At 39.7% G+C, this 17191-nt stretch overlaps 1 protein-coding gene across 3 annotated transcripts in view; it reads left to right on the forward strand.

Moving 5' to 3' along the window:
• PTPRB (protein tyrosine phosphatase, receptor type B) overlaps positions 1-17191 on the forward strand; it is an 81915-nt gene that overhangs the window by 36069 nt on the left and 28655 nt on the right. For all 3 annotated transcript variants that reach the window (XM_019543215.1, XM_019543214.1, XM_019543216.1), the window contains 10 exons: positions 1523-1783; positions 3950-4216; positions 5327-5590; positions 7202-7465; positions 8045-8308; positions 9127-9390; positions 13316-13585; positions 14444-14707; positions 15279-15542; positions 16147-16428. In XM_019543215.1, the coding sequence (XP_019398760.1) occupies positions 1523-1783; positions 3950-4216; positions 5327-5590; positions 7202-7465; positions 8045-8308; positions 9127-9390; positions 13316-13585; positions 14444-14707; positions 15279-15542; positions 16147-16428 (2664 nt within the window). The remainder of the gene's footprint in view (positions 1-1522; positions 1784-3949; positions 4217-5326; positions 5591-7201; positions 7466-8044; positions 8309-9126; positions 9391-13315; positions 13586-14443; positions 14708-15278; positions 15543-16146; positions 16429-17191) is intronic.

Consider the following 17191-nt stretch of genomic DNA (forward strand, 5'->3'; position numbering starts at 1 on the left):
GGCCTCACCAAGGCCGAGTACAAGGGGAGAATGATGTCCTGGGATTTGCTTGAGAAGCATCTATGGATGCAAGCCAGCGTTTTGGTCGTTAGTGGAGGTTAGTGGAGGTAATCCTCATTTGCACTGATTTAGCTGCAGTAAATCTAAAGGAACTAATCTTCCATGGCTCAGCTTATCCATGGGACTAATTGGACAGCAGCTCAGCAGAAAAGGACCTGGGGGTTACAGTGGACAATAGGCTAAATATGAGCCAGCAGAGTGGTCTTGTTACAAAGAAGGCTAGTGGCATACTGGGCTGCATTGGTAGGAGTGTTGCCAGAAGGCCAAGGGAAGTGATTATTCCCCTCTATTCAGCACTGGTGAGGCCACATCTGGAGTACTATGTTCAGTTTCAGGCCCCTTACTACAGAAAGGATGTGGGCAAATGGGAGAGTCCGGTGGAGGGCAACAAAAATGATGAGGGGGCTGGGGGACATAACTTACGAAGAAAGATTGAGTGAACTGGGCTTATTTAGTATAGAAAAGAGAAGACTAAGAGGGGACTAAATAGCAGACTGAACTACCTCATGGTGGGGTTCGAAAGAGGATGGAGCTAGACTGTTCTTAGTGGTGACAGATGACGGAACAAGGAGCAATGGTGTTAAGTTGCATCAAGGGTAGTTTAGATTAGATATCTATCAGGAAGAATTTTCTCACTAAGAGAATAGTAAAACACTGAAGCAGGCTATCCAAAGAGGTGGTGGAAGCTCCATCTTTGGAGGTTTTCAAAACCCAGCTAGACAAAGCCCTGTCCAGGATGATGTAATTGGGGATGGTCCTGCTTTGAGCAGGGGGGTGGACTAGATGACCTCCTGAGGTCCCTTCCAACCCTAAATTTCTGTGATTCTATGAATATAAATATGGGACCCATTTTGATTTCACTGTCTCTGGAGCAATCCTGTAGTGATTTCTTTGAAGTTAACTGAACTTCACTGGTATAATTGCAAAGTGAGAGAGACTAGGCTTTCTCCTATAAGACCAAATTTAATGATGAATACTCTACATCCCTTTACACATGTACACCAAGTCCTCAATATGCATATAGAGGATAAAGTTCTTCTCTCCTTTGTTCTACTCTATAGCTGGAATCATCCCCTTAACTTCAGTAGAATTCCTCCAGAAAAACACCAGGGTAAGAATAGAATGTGGACTTAGGCACATACCTTTCATATTTATTACAGCCATTTTCCAATACTAATTCTTTATTTCCCTGTCTAGGACCCCAGGTTCAACAAGGCAGTTAAATCTGTGCTTAGATTTAAAAGGTTTCCTCCTTAAAAAAATACGTTCCTTGTTGGATTAGAGTTTATCACCATTCCCTCAATGAAATTGTTACTCATTCGAGCGATATCCTTATATCCCATTAACACAAATGCACAGAGTTAGGTTTTTACTGATTCCTTTCATGTGTTTTGCCAAGATGTGGCACATATATTCACTGTTAAGTCCTTTGCTCATTGCTATATTTATGTTCTTCCCTCAGCTCCGCATCCTGTTCTTCATCTCCGTATAAAGCATACCAATGAATCTTCACTTAGTATTATGTGGGTAACCCCTATTGCAGAATGGGACAATTATGTGGTTTCATTGGAAGATACTGGTCTTACTGTCAGAAACAAAGCTCTTGCAAAAGAAGCTAAAGAATTCACCTTTGCTGATTTAGATCCTGGGAGAAAATACACAGCTATTGTCACCAGCTTTAGTGGGGATTTAAGCAACTGGACTTCAGTAGAAGGAAGAACAGGTACCATATTATCAGTCTGCTTTAACTTTAGTGAATCACCACCACCAACTGCTAGCTATCTTTGAATTGACTCAGGAACGTGTGTGCATTTTCTCAGTAGAAATGTCACATTTCTAAATCTCTTTTTGTGTATGTAAGGTACTTTACAGTATATTTCAGAACATCCTTTCTCTTCTCTGCCATTTGCCAACTCTTTCTAAAAAATGTGTAATTCCTAATCAAAATTGGTTTCTGAAATATGGATGTTGTGTCTGATCAATATGTATTAGCATGAGGCTCCATATAAAAGGCCCATTTTTACTTTCTAAGGGAAGTTCACCTTTGGAAAAAATATAATGCAAAAGTATTGCTTCACGGGAAAATTTCAGGTTTGGCAGACAGAAAACGTATAATCTTCAAAATACAGTTTGAATTTCACTGTCCTTTTGATTTAAAAACCTCTGTCTGTTCTCGAGATGAAGACTGCTGCACAAGTAAAATTGTAATCCTTTTTGGATACTAGTATGAAACTGACAGGGTGCTAATTTTGTGCACATGTACAAATGTAAATCATGTATGTCACTTTGCTTTTCTCAACTGATGTGCTCCTTAATGCATTCGAGGTCTTAAATTGTAACTGCAGGTGGACACAACCCTGAAAAAACCATACATTGCAGTTAGTCAAATCAAGCTTACAAAGCTTGATAATGATCCCTTGTGAAGCTTAATAAAGTGTTATGATTCTTTTGAACAGTAGGATGCTTGACTTCAACCTTCATTTATCTATTTTGTAATTAGAGCAAGATTTCATTCCCCTCTCTTTTAGGCACCCCGTCCTTGAAAAGGGTGACTGTCACACCTCACTTAGGCTGAATCTATTTTTTGCAATCAAATCAGGCACTGGTTATAAAGTATCAAACTCAGAAACTTTGGAGTTTACTTTTGAATGTACCATATAGCTGAGACCTAATATTCTCTCAACCTTATCAACTTCCAGAACCTACTAAGTTTGCAAGTATATGTTGGAATGTAAAGGTGTTCCCACAAAAATCCTAGTAAGGTCTGAATAGATAAAAATAGCCTTTTGCACAAAAAGCCAAACCTCACAATGACAAAGCCCACACAAGGTTGAGAGGAAAAGTTCAGAATGTTTGAACACAGGATTTTGGTTCTGACAACTCTATAATTGACCTAATCTGATCTACTTTTAATAAGTAAATTTTTAACTTAATCTAATTATATTTAATATCACTAATATAATGATTACTGTCAACAGAATTATTTCAGTGGTAATTAGAAGTACAATTGGATGAAAGTAGGTGCACATTAAAAATAAATTAGGCCAAATTATTTTGGAACCAAAGTCCAATAGTTAGTATTTTAGTACTGAGATTGATATTAGACAAAATAGGATGTCTGGACCTTAATTTTTCAGGGTTTATGTGTTTTCACATATAGGAAGGTAGGACAGTTAAGTCTGACTGCCAACCAAGGCCAAAATGTTTCCTTATTTCAACCAAATTTTGTCAAATTTTTAAAAGGTTAATTTGAGTTTTTGTGAAAATTGGTCCAAATGTTAGGCCAGGTGCCATTTACTTTTGTCTATACAGGTCTACCCTATTGTAACAAGAATGGCATTCTATAATTCAGCTTGTAATAGTAAAAAATGAGTGCTCTGAATTTTTTCCATAGCAAAACGAATTCAAGAAAGACTAATAATGTATGTCTCAGTAACTCAGAAAATTACAGAATTGAAAGGTGTTTCCTTAGCTAAGTCCTTTTTGTTTGTGGAATTCATTTGCCACTGAATAGGGACAGGTGTGTGGGAGAATTCTAGGCAAGTACAATAGTCATCACATAAACAATTGTTTTTAAGTACTTTGTTTTTATTTAAATGGTATTTATGAAATGCGGTCCCTCCCAGGCTTTCAATCTTGAATCATTTTAGTCTGACCTATAAAAGCCTGGGAGACGTCTCAGTGCAGTAGATGGTTTCCGATACACCACATCCCATCAGACAGGAAACAGGACTGGGAGTCCACCGTTAGCTTATTTTTAGGCCTGTTGAGTCTGTCTGTAAATTGAACTGCTGCTTTGATGCATTTCTGTAGTGTGACTGAACTATGTTTATTTGGGGAATTTTTTATCTTTGTTTCTGTTTACTAACATGCCATTTTCCCATTGCAGTGCCAGCTCAGGTGACTAGCCTAACTGTGGAAAACCAAGGAGCAACCAACAGTCTGTTCACCAATTGGACAAGGGCAGTGGGAGACGTAGAGTCATACCAAGTGCTGCTGATTCATGAAAATGTAGTCATTAAAAATGAGACTGTACCCAGTGAGACCAACAGATACCACTTCCATTCCCTGAAACCTGGAGGCCTCTACTCAGTGGTCGTGACCACAGTTAGTGGAGGAATATCTTCCAGACAAACAATTGCAGAAGGAAGGACAGGTATAAAAGGGGAGAAGGATGCACTCCACCCCCTATTTGTAAATTCTTTAAGCCTGAATTCAATATGAAGAAAGGTTTTTGTGATTAAAGCACTAGATCAGCACTGGGTTAGCTGCTAGATTTAGCCAAAGATTTCCTGCGTGTAATCCTGGACAAGTCACTAAATCCCTTGTCCCTCCATTCCCTGTCTCTTGCCAAGATTCTTGTGAATTATAATGGCTCTTTGTGATGCCCTTCACATAGTACAAGGATGCAAAACATTCAATTCAGAATCTTTTGGTTTAATTCTGCACCTTTCAGGAGCCAGAGAGACCAGCAACAGTCCTCTGGATATTGAATGACTTGGAAAAATACTAAAGCACCAATACAAATGAATCATTTTTTTTAATTCAGGAAAGACAAAAATTCTGTGATATGACTCAGATGTTTCTCACGAAAACAAAGAATTGTATTCGCAGAAAAAAATAATGAAAGACAGTGAGAAAATAGAACTGAAAGCTTTAAAAACCAGAAAACAGTCTTAAAATCTCCCATTACTATTGACTATGACAGAATATGGGCCACCAGAGCTTCCACAAGTGTACATCAGCTTCACTTCAGTGGAGTTATACCAAATTGTGCCTGCTAAGGGTCTGACATATTCAAGTTACAGTATTTCAGTAAATACTTCTGATAATTACATGAGAAACTGACCAGCTCTGACAAGTTGAAACCCATGGGCACAATTTGCTTCCCTGCAAATAAATAAATACATGAATATAAAATCTGATCACTAGAGGGCAGAAAACTACTGATAATTAAATATATATGTTAGCTGGGGCTTTGAAACAACTAAAGTATAAGTGGTTATTCATACTCATGATGAATGACGCTTTGTGAGCATAGCAATATTTTGAGATTTTTGAAGTGTCACCATCAGACCTTTAGTCTTACTGTCACAGATAATTTCATTCAGTTTCCTCAGAAACTCAGATGTTTGCTGTGCAAAGCTTCCTAGTCCTGAATAAGAACCCTAGATTTTAATTTTTCATAGTCATGTTCTATATATGCCTGTTACCCTTAATAGGAGTAAGCTATATCATTCTCCTCTTCTATTTTTTTGTTGAATAGTTCCTTCCAGTGTGACTGGAGTAACAGTGAATAACTCAGGTCGGCGTGACTACCTCAGTGTTTCTTGGCTGCCAGCTACCGGAGATGTAGATAGCTATTTGGTAACACTCTCTCATAACGGCCAGACTGTTCAGACTCTGACCATTTCCAAATCCTTCAGTGAATGTTCCTTTAACAGCCTCACTCCTGGAAGACTCTACAATGTGATGATAACCACAAAAAGTGGGAAATATGAAAATCATTCCTTCAGTCAGGAAAGAACAGGTAAAAAGGAGAGAAAAAAGAAGCTCTGTGTAAATTCAGTCATGTCGCTTGTTCAGTCTTTTGCAGTGATCCATCTTAGCATTAACATTTGACCAAAAAGTGTACCTGAGGGTTGTGAGTGAGAGGGTTAGGTCATAAACTACGCTACTAAAGAATGAAGGACTGATTCCCATTAACCCTGGCGCTGCAGTCCTGAACATAAATGAGAATCAGGCCTACTGTTCTCACCTCTGTTGAAGCCAATGTTGAAGCTGCAATTGACTTAATGGGAACAGAATTTAGCTCACTGCATGATAAGGAAAAGGCAGACATAGAGTAATTACATGGTAAAGACAGCCTGAGTGAGAATTAATTTGTGGTTTTCAGGAGACCCAGAATTTTAATCTAAGTATAAGTGAAAGGATAAGGAGCTTTCAATTTTGTGAAACATCAGAATCTAATAATAATTTGACAGTCCTCATGGTGAACTGAGCTCATATGACAATTTTTGGCTCAATAGTTCTTTGTTCCAAGTCTTTTTGTTTAGCCTTTTATGTACCATTGTTTGCTGTCACTGTCCAAGAGGCAAAAAACCCCACGAAAACAGGTACGTAAGTGAATAGGGAATGGAAAGTAAGACTGAAAATATTTTATCATATAAATGAAGGACACATAACCTCCTTAACTTCTGATTGTGCTCTATTAAAGAGGATGTAACAGGTGTAGGGGGTTTCAGGGAAGAGTGACCAAAATTATTAAAGTTTTGGGAAGAACTGATATGAAGATATTTAAAAAAGTATTAAAAACAGTTTAACTAGGGAAGTATAAGAAGAAAAGGAGACAGGAGTCAGATACACAAATTAACAAAGCGTACAGAAGATAGCATGCATTTCTAGTCTTTTCACTTTCCAGAAGAACAAGAGAACAGTAAATTAAACTGAAAGGTAGCAAACATAGAACAAATAAAAGGAAATTCTCATCCACTCATTGCAAAGTCAGTCTATGAAACTCATTGCCACATTTTAGTCTGAAGACAAAGGTTCAGATCTCATTCTACCTATTAGGCACCGAAGTGCAATTCTATCCCAACCTACTCAGTTCCCTAAAAACTTGTTAATACAAAGGGGTGGGTGGATGGTCTTCCTCTTTGCCACTTTTTGTACTTTAATCTTATGGCAAAGATGAAGAAAGTAATAGCTTTTTCCAGGGACTCAAGGAGGCTAGAATAGGTTCACACTTAGGTGCCTACATCTACTTGGTGTCTAATAAGTGGAATGGGATCTGACCCAAAGACTTCAGTAGTGTTCAGTAACAATGTTGCCCTTGTATATGGCTAATAAGAACAGTGGGTGTTACAATTAACAAGAATTAACCCCCCTTTTCCCCCATCTCCTCTTGATCCTTCATGCTAAATGGCATAACCTAACCTCTAATAGGGTTTAAGAAGAAATGTTCTCAGTGGACAGTCCAGGCCATAACTTCCTGATGTGTAGGGATTTATTGCATCCTCTTCTGAAGTAGCTGTTTCTGATTCCCCTAATCCAATATAGTGATTGTCTAGCCTTTTTAGGGTGTTCTGTGTGACACCAGATGCTGTTTTGTATCCCTGATCATTTATTTTCTTTTTTCCAGTACCTTCCAGTGTTCAAGGAATTGCTGTCAGCAATTCAGCCAGAAGTGACTATTTAAAAGTGTCCTGGCTGCACGCCACTGGAGATTTTGATAATTATGAAGTGATCATCAAGAACAACAATGACTTCATCCAGACAAAAAGTGTCCCCAAAGATGCAAATGAATGTGTGTTCAGTAAACTGGTCCCAGGGAGGCAGTACAGCATCACTGTTAGCACAAAGAGTGGAAAATATGAGACTATGGAAAGGGTGTATGGAAGAACAAGTAAGTAAATACCTGGGAGAGAATTCTATTTGGAGGGAGACATTTGTATTTACAATACACAGGAAAAAAGGTGAATGATATGTTAATAGCTAACCATGATAGCTTGACTCTACAGATGGGTGTCACTGTACAAACAGGAAGTAATTAGGTTACAATGAATGTATAAATCAAAGATATCTGTTTTGGGTTTTGAAACCTTTGAAATGAAGATTCTGTAATGTTGTACAAGGCTAATCCATTATTTATGTTTGAAAAGGTATGACAGGCCATGCAAAGCATCACTCACTTAAAACACTTTTTCATGTGACCCATTGAAGATACAGGAAGGATCATCTAAATTTTTATTATTAATAAAATTGCCTCTCATATTATATGTTAATTATTATATTAATAATATAATAGCTGAGGTACATGGACCTCACTGTGCTAGGTGTTGTAACATGTGTCTTAAATATAATCCATGCCTTTCAATAAAAGTTTGTTTGAGAGAGTTCACACCAGCAGTAGTATTTCAGAACTGTAACCAGAATAATGATCACTGAGATTTTTATCTGGATCTCTTTTCTATCGTCTTCTCAGTGCCAGAGTCAGTAAAGAGTCTGTCTCTTAGTAACAGAAGCACAGAAGATCTGCGAGTTACCTGGTCAAAGGCTGAGGGGGATGTTGATAAGTATGAGATTCAGCTGCTCTTCAATGACATGAAGGTCTTCCCACCCATTTTGCTTGGAAACACCATTGAGGAGTATCAGTTCACGGCTCTCACCCCGGGACGCCTATACAAAATTTTTGTCTCGACAATTAGTGGCAATGCACAGTGTGCTACTTTCATAGAAGGACTGACAAGTAAGAAAAAAATGCAACAATTAAAACTTGCCTTATGGTTTTTTCATTCAATAACCAGAGAAAAGAACTGGAAATTCAGAAAATCCAGGCTGGGTCCCAAATTGCTTGAGCCTTATTACACAGTGAAACCAGCTGTAATATTGACATTTCTGCTAACACGACCTTACATTAATAAATAAATGTCAAAAGCATTAGCATGTGAATGTTTGAGAATAGTTGCTTAGTTGATTATGGGAGAAGATGGGTTTCTTTTATGCCTGTCTTTACTCCTGATTTGCTTGGTGACCTTGCTTGATAATTTAAATGCTCGATGCCTCAATTTACCCACCTGTACAATATGTTTATTATTCAGGTTTTGAGAGGCTTCATGTGTTAATTTGAAAAAAGCTTTGATATTCCCAGAGGGAATATGTTTGTATAGTATTATTTAGTAATATTTGCAGAATGCAGAGATTCAATATTCTTTTGTTTTCTTTATCATTTTCCTTGGAAACATGTGGTGTTTGATTTCCGAATACAAAAAGAGAGAGAGGGAAGGAGAGAGAGAGTGTTGTATATTTTTAAGGAACCATATTGCAAACCCTCATACACATCTGTATCTTTACTGTTATGGGAAACTGGACTGCTCACATGAGTCACATTATGCCTGTGTGTAAGCATGTATCATCGTGAGGCAAGGGTCCTTTTTCTTGTTGTAGTCATTCTTGTTCTAAACTTTAGAATGTCATTTGCTGCAACTATAGAAATAATACCAAGTGAAATAGTTCAATGGAATGAAACATTTCTGACTGATTTCTCTCTGTTTCTTTTTATTCCAGTTCCAAGTGCAGTCAAAAACATTCACATTTCCCCCAGTGGGATGACAAACAACCTAAAAGTCAACTGGACTCCTGGAGCAGGGGATGTTGATTCCTACACAGTGATGTTATTTCAGCAAAGCCATCAGCTTGATTCCCAAACTGTCTCAAAGCATGTCTACGAGCACATATTTAACAAGTTGGAAGCAGGGGAGCAGTACCGAGTTGTGGTACAGTCTAACAGCGGCACTTTGCACAACAATTTAGCAGCTTTTGGGAGAACAAGTATGTTTCTTCATGGATAATGACCAAAAATGTATAAAGCTTGCCCATGAGATTTACTATTTTATTAGATGTCACTACTTTTTTATTCATCTAGTTTTCAAAAGTATGGGGCGACTCAGATGAGAGAAGATGTCTCTGTATCACAAGAGGTAACTCTCCACTGCAGCAGTAATATGTCCTAGGAGAGATGACCTCACCTTAGCAACTGCTGCCAAAGACAAGTGTTCCATACCTAGATATATGCTGATCAGGTGGCTGTGTGGCGTCCTTCTGCAGCTGCTTTTAGGACTCTGATCCCCAATGTGCTGGAGAGCAGCTGCTGGAGGTGACCCCAAGGTGGTTTCACTTGTACACTCCTGGGACCTCTGCACATTCAGGTAAAGGTGTGATAGGATCTGATGCACAATCCACATAGTCACGCTTCCTGCCATGCCACACGTGCATAGCAGGAGGAATGACTGTGGGATCCAGCATCAGATCCAATCATGCCTTATTGCCAGTGCAAGGGGAGCCCAGGATTGCATTCCTGTGCTCTCCCTGCACTGGCTCCCATAGTTGTCAGCCCCGCAGCTGATAGGACTTACAGTGGAAGCAGCATTCCCCATGCTGCCCCCACTGCGAGCCCCACAGCTGATGAGGCTTGCAGATGTGGCAGTGTTCTCTGCTGTATCATGTCCCCCCATCCTCCCCCCATAAGCCCTGCATCTGATGAGGCTCACAGGAGGCAGCATTCTCCCCACTCTGAGCCCAGCAACTGGTGAGGTCCACAGTGGGGAGCAATGCCGTCAGTGCTGCTGCCAGTGCAAGTCTTGTCAGCTGCAGAACTGGCAGCTGGTGGTGCAACCCTGTAGCTGGGAGCTCCTCAGCTGATGGGATTCCCAGCCATGGGGGGAGCATTTAGCCACATGTTCAATTAATGGTATGATAAGAACAAGCTGCAAAATTATTACAGTTTTTTTGTTGACTAAACTTTGTAGTTTATTGCTTATCACACCATTAATTGGTTGAATGTATAGCTGGGCCACAACTAAAGGTGTGATTAACTGGTTAATCACACCTTTAGTGTAACGTGTATAATGTGTACATGGGGCCCTCAACGTGGAGCCTGTGTAAGTTAGGCATGATAACTGGGACATGCTGTTGCTTTGGTGCTGCAGTCACCCAGAATTTGAGGGTTTCATTCCCCAGACCCTAAAGGAATGGACATAATGATTTCCCACAGGGTAAAAGGGACAGGGCTTTATCTCATGTGTACTTCTTAGTTGCCTATGTGTTCTCTTTTACCCTGTGGTTCAGATTCTACTTACTATAGTAACTTACTCCATTTTCATTAAGGGCTAAGTTACCATGATGTATGTTCTCCTTGCTTCGGGATAAGATTATGCATGCAAGGAGTTACTGTGTACCAGCTGATACACAGCAAAGCCCTCCTTCTTTTACCCTGTAGTAAACTGTTTTTACTAGAGTGGGAGTGCTATAGCTATGGTGATCTAAGAAATATGCAAGAAGCAAATTTTGATTGGTAGTGTATTTTATTTTACCAGCTGTAGAGATGTTAGACAAACTTTTGGCTACAAAAATGCTCAGGAAGACTATTTCTAATATCTAACATCTCTCTCTACTATATTGCTGGTTCAGTAAAAGATATTACCAAACCAGACCTTGCTTCTCGTAGGTTGTTTATATATCCATGTCCTTTTGATATGAGCAACTGTATCTGAGTACATGTTCACAAGATTGTACCCTGCATCCCTGTATCTTGGGATCTGTTAATGTATCCCCTCATGTTTGAGGAGGGTCTTAAGTTGCATACTACTAGCAGAGCCCATTGCTCAGTTGGGGCCTGCTAAGTTATATTTAGATCCAATATCTAGGGCAATACACAGTGCAGTCACTTGATTTAAATCTTCTTCCTTTTTTTTTTGAGAACTTGACTTTGCTTTGAGGCTAGAATTTTTGGGTGGAGTTGCTCTTGGCTAAAACACATTTTTTCCCCCGTATAGCCTGTCTTCCCTATTACCTCAATGGCTTTTGTTGTTTCTATATTAATGCTTTCATACCTTACTTAGAAAACTGTGATTATTATTCAGGCATTTCTCCCTATTTCCTAGAGAAATTATCTTTTCTAATTTTTTTTAATAATCCTTCCTTTGCATTCTTTTTTCTGCTGCTCAAGTGCCATGAAGTCTGGAACCTTGCCCTTCTACTCCTCTCACCTGTTCTCTTCATCTTTACCTTATTGTGCTATACTTACTTTTCATGCCTGAGGAAAGAAGAATGTAACCTACGTCTGAGGAATAGTTTGTAAATGCCTCAGCCATATACAACTCAGCCATAACAAGATGGCAGAAAAGAGCTAATGGCAGCACAGTCAGGACCTTGTGCCCATATTTAAATGTAAATACTATCTGATATTATTTCTCACATATGTTTGTTTAAACAAGCAATTAATTTATGTTAGCTCAGGGGGCAATTATGATCCACATACTCTGCTTTGCAAGTTTATGCTCCTTGAAACAGTGATGGAAGCATCTCTTCAGAGAACAGATTATAGTTCTCTGACACTTTTTTTGCCCAAACTCCATCCTAGGGCAGGTTAAAGATGCCTGGGCTAAGTGGTTGTTTTCTGCACCAGTTGGCAACAGTCCCCAAAGGGTTTGTCTTCCAAGCAAAGATAACACAGTTCAGCCTACTTCTACAGGCACAAGGAGCCATACGAGGGTGTCATACAACCTGGTTCTCTAATTTCTAGGGATTCTCCAGTTCAAGACAAGTTCAAAATACTGGAGAGGCAGATGCTTTCTATTCCCTTTTACACTGCTGGAGAAAAAGGAGTGGAAAAATGTTAGTAGCTCTCCCCTCATTTTTATGGGTGTCAGCAAAGAGAAAGCTGTATTGTATTTAACAGAGCAGTAAAACTCAAATTGGTTAGCTAGCCTTCCATCATTGACTTTCACCCTGGACACTTTCTCCAGATTTAAATTAAATCATGAACAGAGATGGCCAAAACAATAAACTTTACTATTAGTATGGTAGCATGATGTATAAGGTATGAAAAGGGGGCAAGCAACCAGAATCTCTAGAAACAAAGACTTAATTTTTCATGTTTGGTTGAATCTGCCATATGCTGCCTTTTCAGTGCAATAGTCTCATGATTTTTTAAAAAGTGCTGTCCCTTGAATGCCCATGCCATTAGTTAAACAGTATGCCAGCCACATCAGCTCATTTTAGCCAGTTTTATGAAAGCAGCTGTAATTTTTAGGCCCCTCCCTTGGGGTCTCTAATTTAGGCATATTTATTTTCAATTCATCACAAAGAGGAAGTGCAAGAAAAATTAGTCTTTGAAAATCAGTTTAATATCATCTGAAACCATAATGAGCTCTAAAATACCTTAATAATAGAGTTTTTGTGTAAGTTTACTAAAGGACAGAGTTAAGGTTGTCTGAGAATGCTAATTAAGTTTTTGCATGCATTAACATTCTTACCTTTCTTTTGAGCTTAACCTTCCCTCTGAATTTCTTGAATATGTTAATTTTTGTTTGGGGATGCTTACAGGAACCCTGTAATGAAGGGCAATCCAACTCACAACCTGTGAAGCACAATGTGACCTTCAGTTGCATCTCCCAGAGTCACACTGTGAGGTGTTGGGGTGGGGTTCTCTCCCTTGCAAAATATGGCTGGTGCAGGATGCTGCCCCCAGTCACAGGGAAGTTGGACAACTCGGTTGTAAAGCATTTTACCCTAAATTGCTGATGAGCACTCTTAGGTTTAACTTCATCTGAATGCATTTTTGATACACACACACTGCATCCATGTGCCTGTGCAGACATATGCAAATATTTTTAATGGTTGATTAACACGTAGATATGTAGTAAGTGATGTACAGTTAGCGTCCTAATGCCCTTTCTTTAATTGTTCTTCCTAGTTCCAGCCTCTGTCCGGGAATTATCTGCCAATCATGCCTACAGCAGTCATTCCTTATTAGTAACTTGGCAGAGTGCTGGTGGTGTGGCTGAAAGATATGATATTCTTCTCTTAAATGAGCAAGGGACCATACTGAGCAACAAATCAGAGCCAGCTACTGCTAAACAACACAAGTTTGAAGACTTAGTCCCAGGCAAGAAGTACAAAATACAAGTTTTGACAGTCAGTGGTGGGCTGTTCAGTAGAAGAACAGAAACTGTTGGCCAAACAGGTAATAAAATATTTCAGTTTTATTATGGTACCTGCAATTAAATATGGTATAAATGTATGAATCATCCTTATTTGCTGTCATTAAAAAACCTCTAAACCAATCTCTTGATATCTGTGCATTATGTCTGATTTAATATATGAATGTGATTTTTTTTTTTACAAAAAAAAATAATAATAATAATGATGGAGTCTCCAGGTCATGGTGCATTGTGTATTAAAACAGAATGCTAATAAGTGCCACTCTCAGCATATTTATTATAAAAGTACCTGGATTCTTTTTGTTATCTAGCCTTTGAATTCATTTCGAATTCTTAGCCCAGTGTTCAATGTGTATGTATTTCAGGCACCTCTGAACTTTGGGCCAGACCTTGCAGTCTTCACTAAGGCAGCTCTTCATTACGGAAGTATATGGGAAGTTTTGCCTGAGTATAGACTGGAGAATTAGACCCACTGTGTAATATTTAAGGATAATGGTTTTCTCTGATTTAAAAATATCCCCAATTTTTGGTTAAAAAAAAAGTAACCCCAAATCCACATTTTCCCATGATTAGAATGAAACACCACTATATATATAAGGTTACATTTTTTTAACCAAAAATTGGGGATTTTTTTTAAATCGGAGAAAACCAGGATCCCTCATAATATGCATAGGTCATTATTGCTAACTATATGCATAGGTCATTATTGCTAACTATAAATGACAGTATTTTCACCTTGCCTCTGAATTTTCTTGTTTTGGGGGGGTTTAAATTTGTAATAATTTTGGTTTAACAGATACTTTTAGCAAAAAGTTTTCATTTCACTTAGATTTCATTAATGACACGCTGACTTTTTCTTTTATATTTATTTCTGTTTCCAGTTCCAGCAGCGGTCACAAATTTGAAGATCACAGAAAGTACCACTGAACGCCTGTCCTTTAGCTGGACTGCCTCCAAGGGAGAATTAGACTCATATGATATCTTTCTGTACAATCCAGACAAATCCCTTCAGCACAGAATTTCAGGGGACCAGAGCCTTGAGAAGTGTTCTTTCCCGAACTTGCAGCAAGGCAGGATGTACAGAATGGTGATTGTTACCCACAGCGGAGACCTTACTAATGAGTCATCTATCTTTGGAAGAACAGGTAAAAGGATACAACAAGACGATCTGTCTTCAATGAGATGTTCATTAAGGACACTAATGAGCTAATCTAAGAGCCTGAAATCTTGTGCTAGACTAGTAAAACTGCTAACAGTACCCACTCTATCTTTATACATCTAAAAAGAACCTGAATTCTAAATCATGGAACACCTGATGTGAAAAATGTATAATATGATCGTATTATACTAGCTGCATTATACAAAGGTATCTATGTTGTGCTGGGTACAGTATATGCATACAGTTATAATGCAATTTCCTTCCCCAAAAGAGCTTAAAATATTTGTTAATGACAGGACTTAATATGGAAGCAAACTGTGAGGGGTAAAAGTAAAGAGAAAATAGGAGTGGAAGTTTTTCAGGGTAAGCACCTACTGTAGCTCACTAACTGTGTAGCCATTATCAAGTACCAGAGTTCTGTTGGCGTTTACAAAGCCAACATTGCTGCCCAGGGAACCTGTGCTAGTCTCCCACTACTAGCATGCACCCAAAATATGAATCCCACACTGTAAACTTGTGCATGTTTATCACATCGTAATATACATTGTCCTTTCCAGTTCCAGCCTCAGTTGTTAATCTCAAAGCATCTAACAGAAACATGACGGACAGTCTTTGGTTCACGTGGGGCCCAGCATCAGGAGATGTAGATTTTTATGAACTAAATCTTTATAATCCAAATGGCACACAGAAGGAAACATGGCGGAGGAAAGACCTGAGAGAGTGGCATTTCCAAGGTCTGGTTCCTGGCAGAAAATACACCTTGGTTGTAGTAACCCACAGCGGTGACCTGACTAATACAGCAAATGCCGGGGGAAGAACAGGTAAAGAACCACATAAGGCTTTTTCCTCTCTCAACTATCAGATTTCACATGTTCAATGATACATGGTAGATTTATTCCAAGATAACATTTTTATTATGTGGATTATTAAAGGCATCAAAGAGTACACATGAGACGCTTGTAAATGATATTACCAGGGCCATCCCTGTGGAGGGGACAAATCGAGGTGACTGCCCCAGGCCCCATGCTTTGCAGGGCCCTGTGGAGCCAGGCACAGCAGCAGCAGTGCGGAGCCAGGCAGGACCGTGGCTTTGCATCCAGCCGCTTGTTTCCCACCCCTAGCCACTGATGCTGCCACCACCAATGGCAGGGGTAGCTTCTTTAGGTCTGGGATCGGAGTGGGAGTGAGGCCCCACATGGGCTGATTTGCCCCAGGCCCCGTACCCTACTTGGGTCACCTCTGGATATTACATTAATGGCATGAAATTAATCAGAGTCTAGCTGGCTTGTTTGGAGTCCTGTTTTTTATTGATGTTATTTTACAGAGGCTAAAGAATGTAGAAGGTAATAAGTGTCTTGTCACCCACAACTCATTCTTTATACAAATGTCATGTGAACCATTTTTTCTCCTTTTTTCCTGGTCTAGCACCCAGCCCTCCTAACGCTGTATCATTTGCTGATGTTGCAAACACCTCCCTATCAATCACTTGGATGGGCCCTTCAGATCAGACAGATTATGATGACTTTGAGTTGCAGTGGTCCCCAAAAGATCATCTCACAGTATTCAACCCTTACAGCAGCAACAAATCAAAGGGGCGTATCGTGTACGGACTTCGACCAGGGAGGCTCTATAAGTTCAGTGTTAGGACTGTCAGTGGTAACAGTTGGAAGACATATAGTCAAACAGTGTCTGAAACTGTGAGAACAAGTAGGTACCCATTTTGTTCAACACTCTTCCTTTGTGATTGTTCAGAAATATCATGATGTACTTAACCCACATCTCAAGATCCAAACTCCATGACTGACCTGTATCTCTGAGATGGACTTTAATTCTCAAAGTATCCCTTCTGTGATGGGCTATAAAAATGGGCCATCCAAGGAAAAGAACAGGGCTAGAGGGTGGATGAGAAGAACTGTAGAAAAGTTAAGCAGCTGTGATTCACACATCTGTGATTTCCCTTAGTAGCAATTCATGCTATGGGTGAGTGGAAATTCATGACTAAGTTCTAGAGCTGTGCAAAGCTTTGGTCCCGGATTCAATTAGGTGGAGATTTGGCTTAATTTGGTGGCCAAATCTCCGAATTGAATCAGAGGACCCTTTAGTCTCTGAGAATCAAACTGGAACCATCTGAATCAATTCGGAGAGATTCAGAGGTTCAGACAGACACAGCTTTAAATGTTTTTTCTACATACATCTAGGTAGCAGACGGCTCTTGAGTGCTGCGATGCTGGAAGTCTCACAGAAGCGCGGGGGGCTCCCCAGTGTGCAGCAGATCTGGAAGTGGACCAGAAGCACTTCCATTGCACTTCCTGGTCCTCCAGGGATTGCGCTGGGAGTGGGGAGGGACGCCCCGCACCTCCCTGGTTCGGAGACTGGTGCCTTCTGAGTCTGGGGGGGCACCTGGGGTTTCCCCATGGCCGACTGCTGAGCTGGGGAGGTACGGGGGGGCCCCCAGTGCGCTCCCCGGCAG

Source organism: Crocodylus porosus, unplaced genomic scaffold (assembly GCF_001723895.1).
Source record: "Crocodylus porosus isolate Cpor-Errol unplaced genomic scaffold, CroPor_comp1, whole genome shotgun sequence".
Classification (NCBI taxonomy): Eukaryota; Metazoa; Chordata; order Crocodylia; family Crocodylidae; genus Crocodylus; species Crocodylus porosus.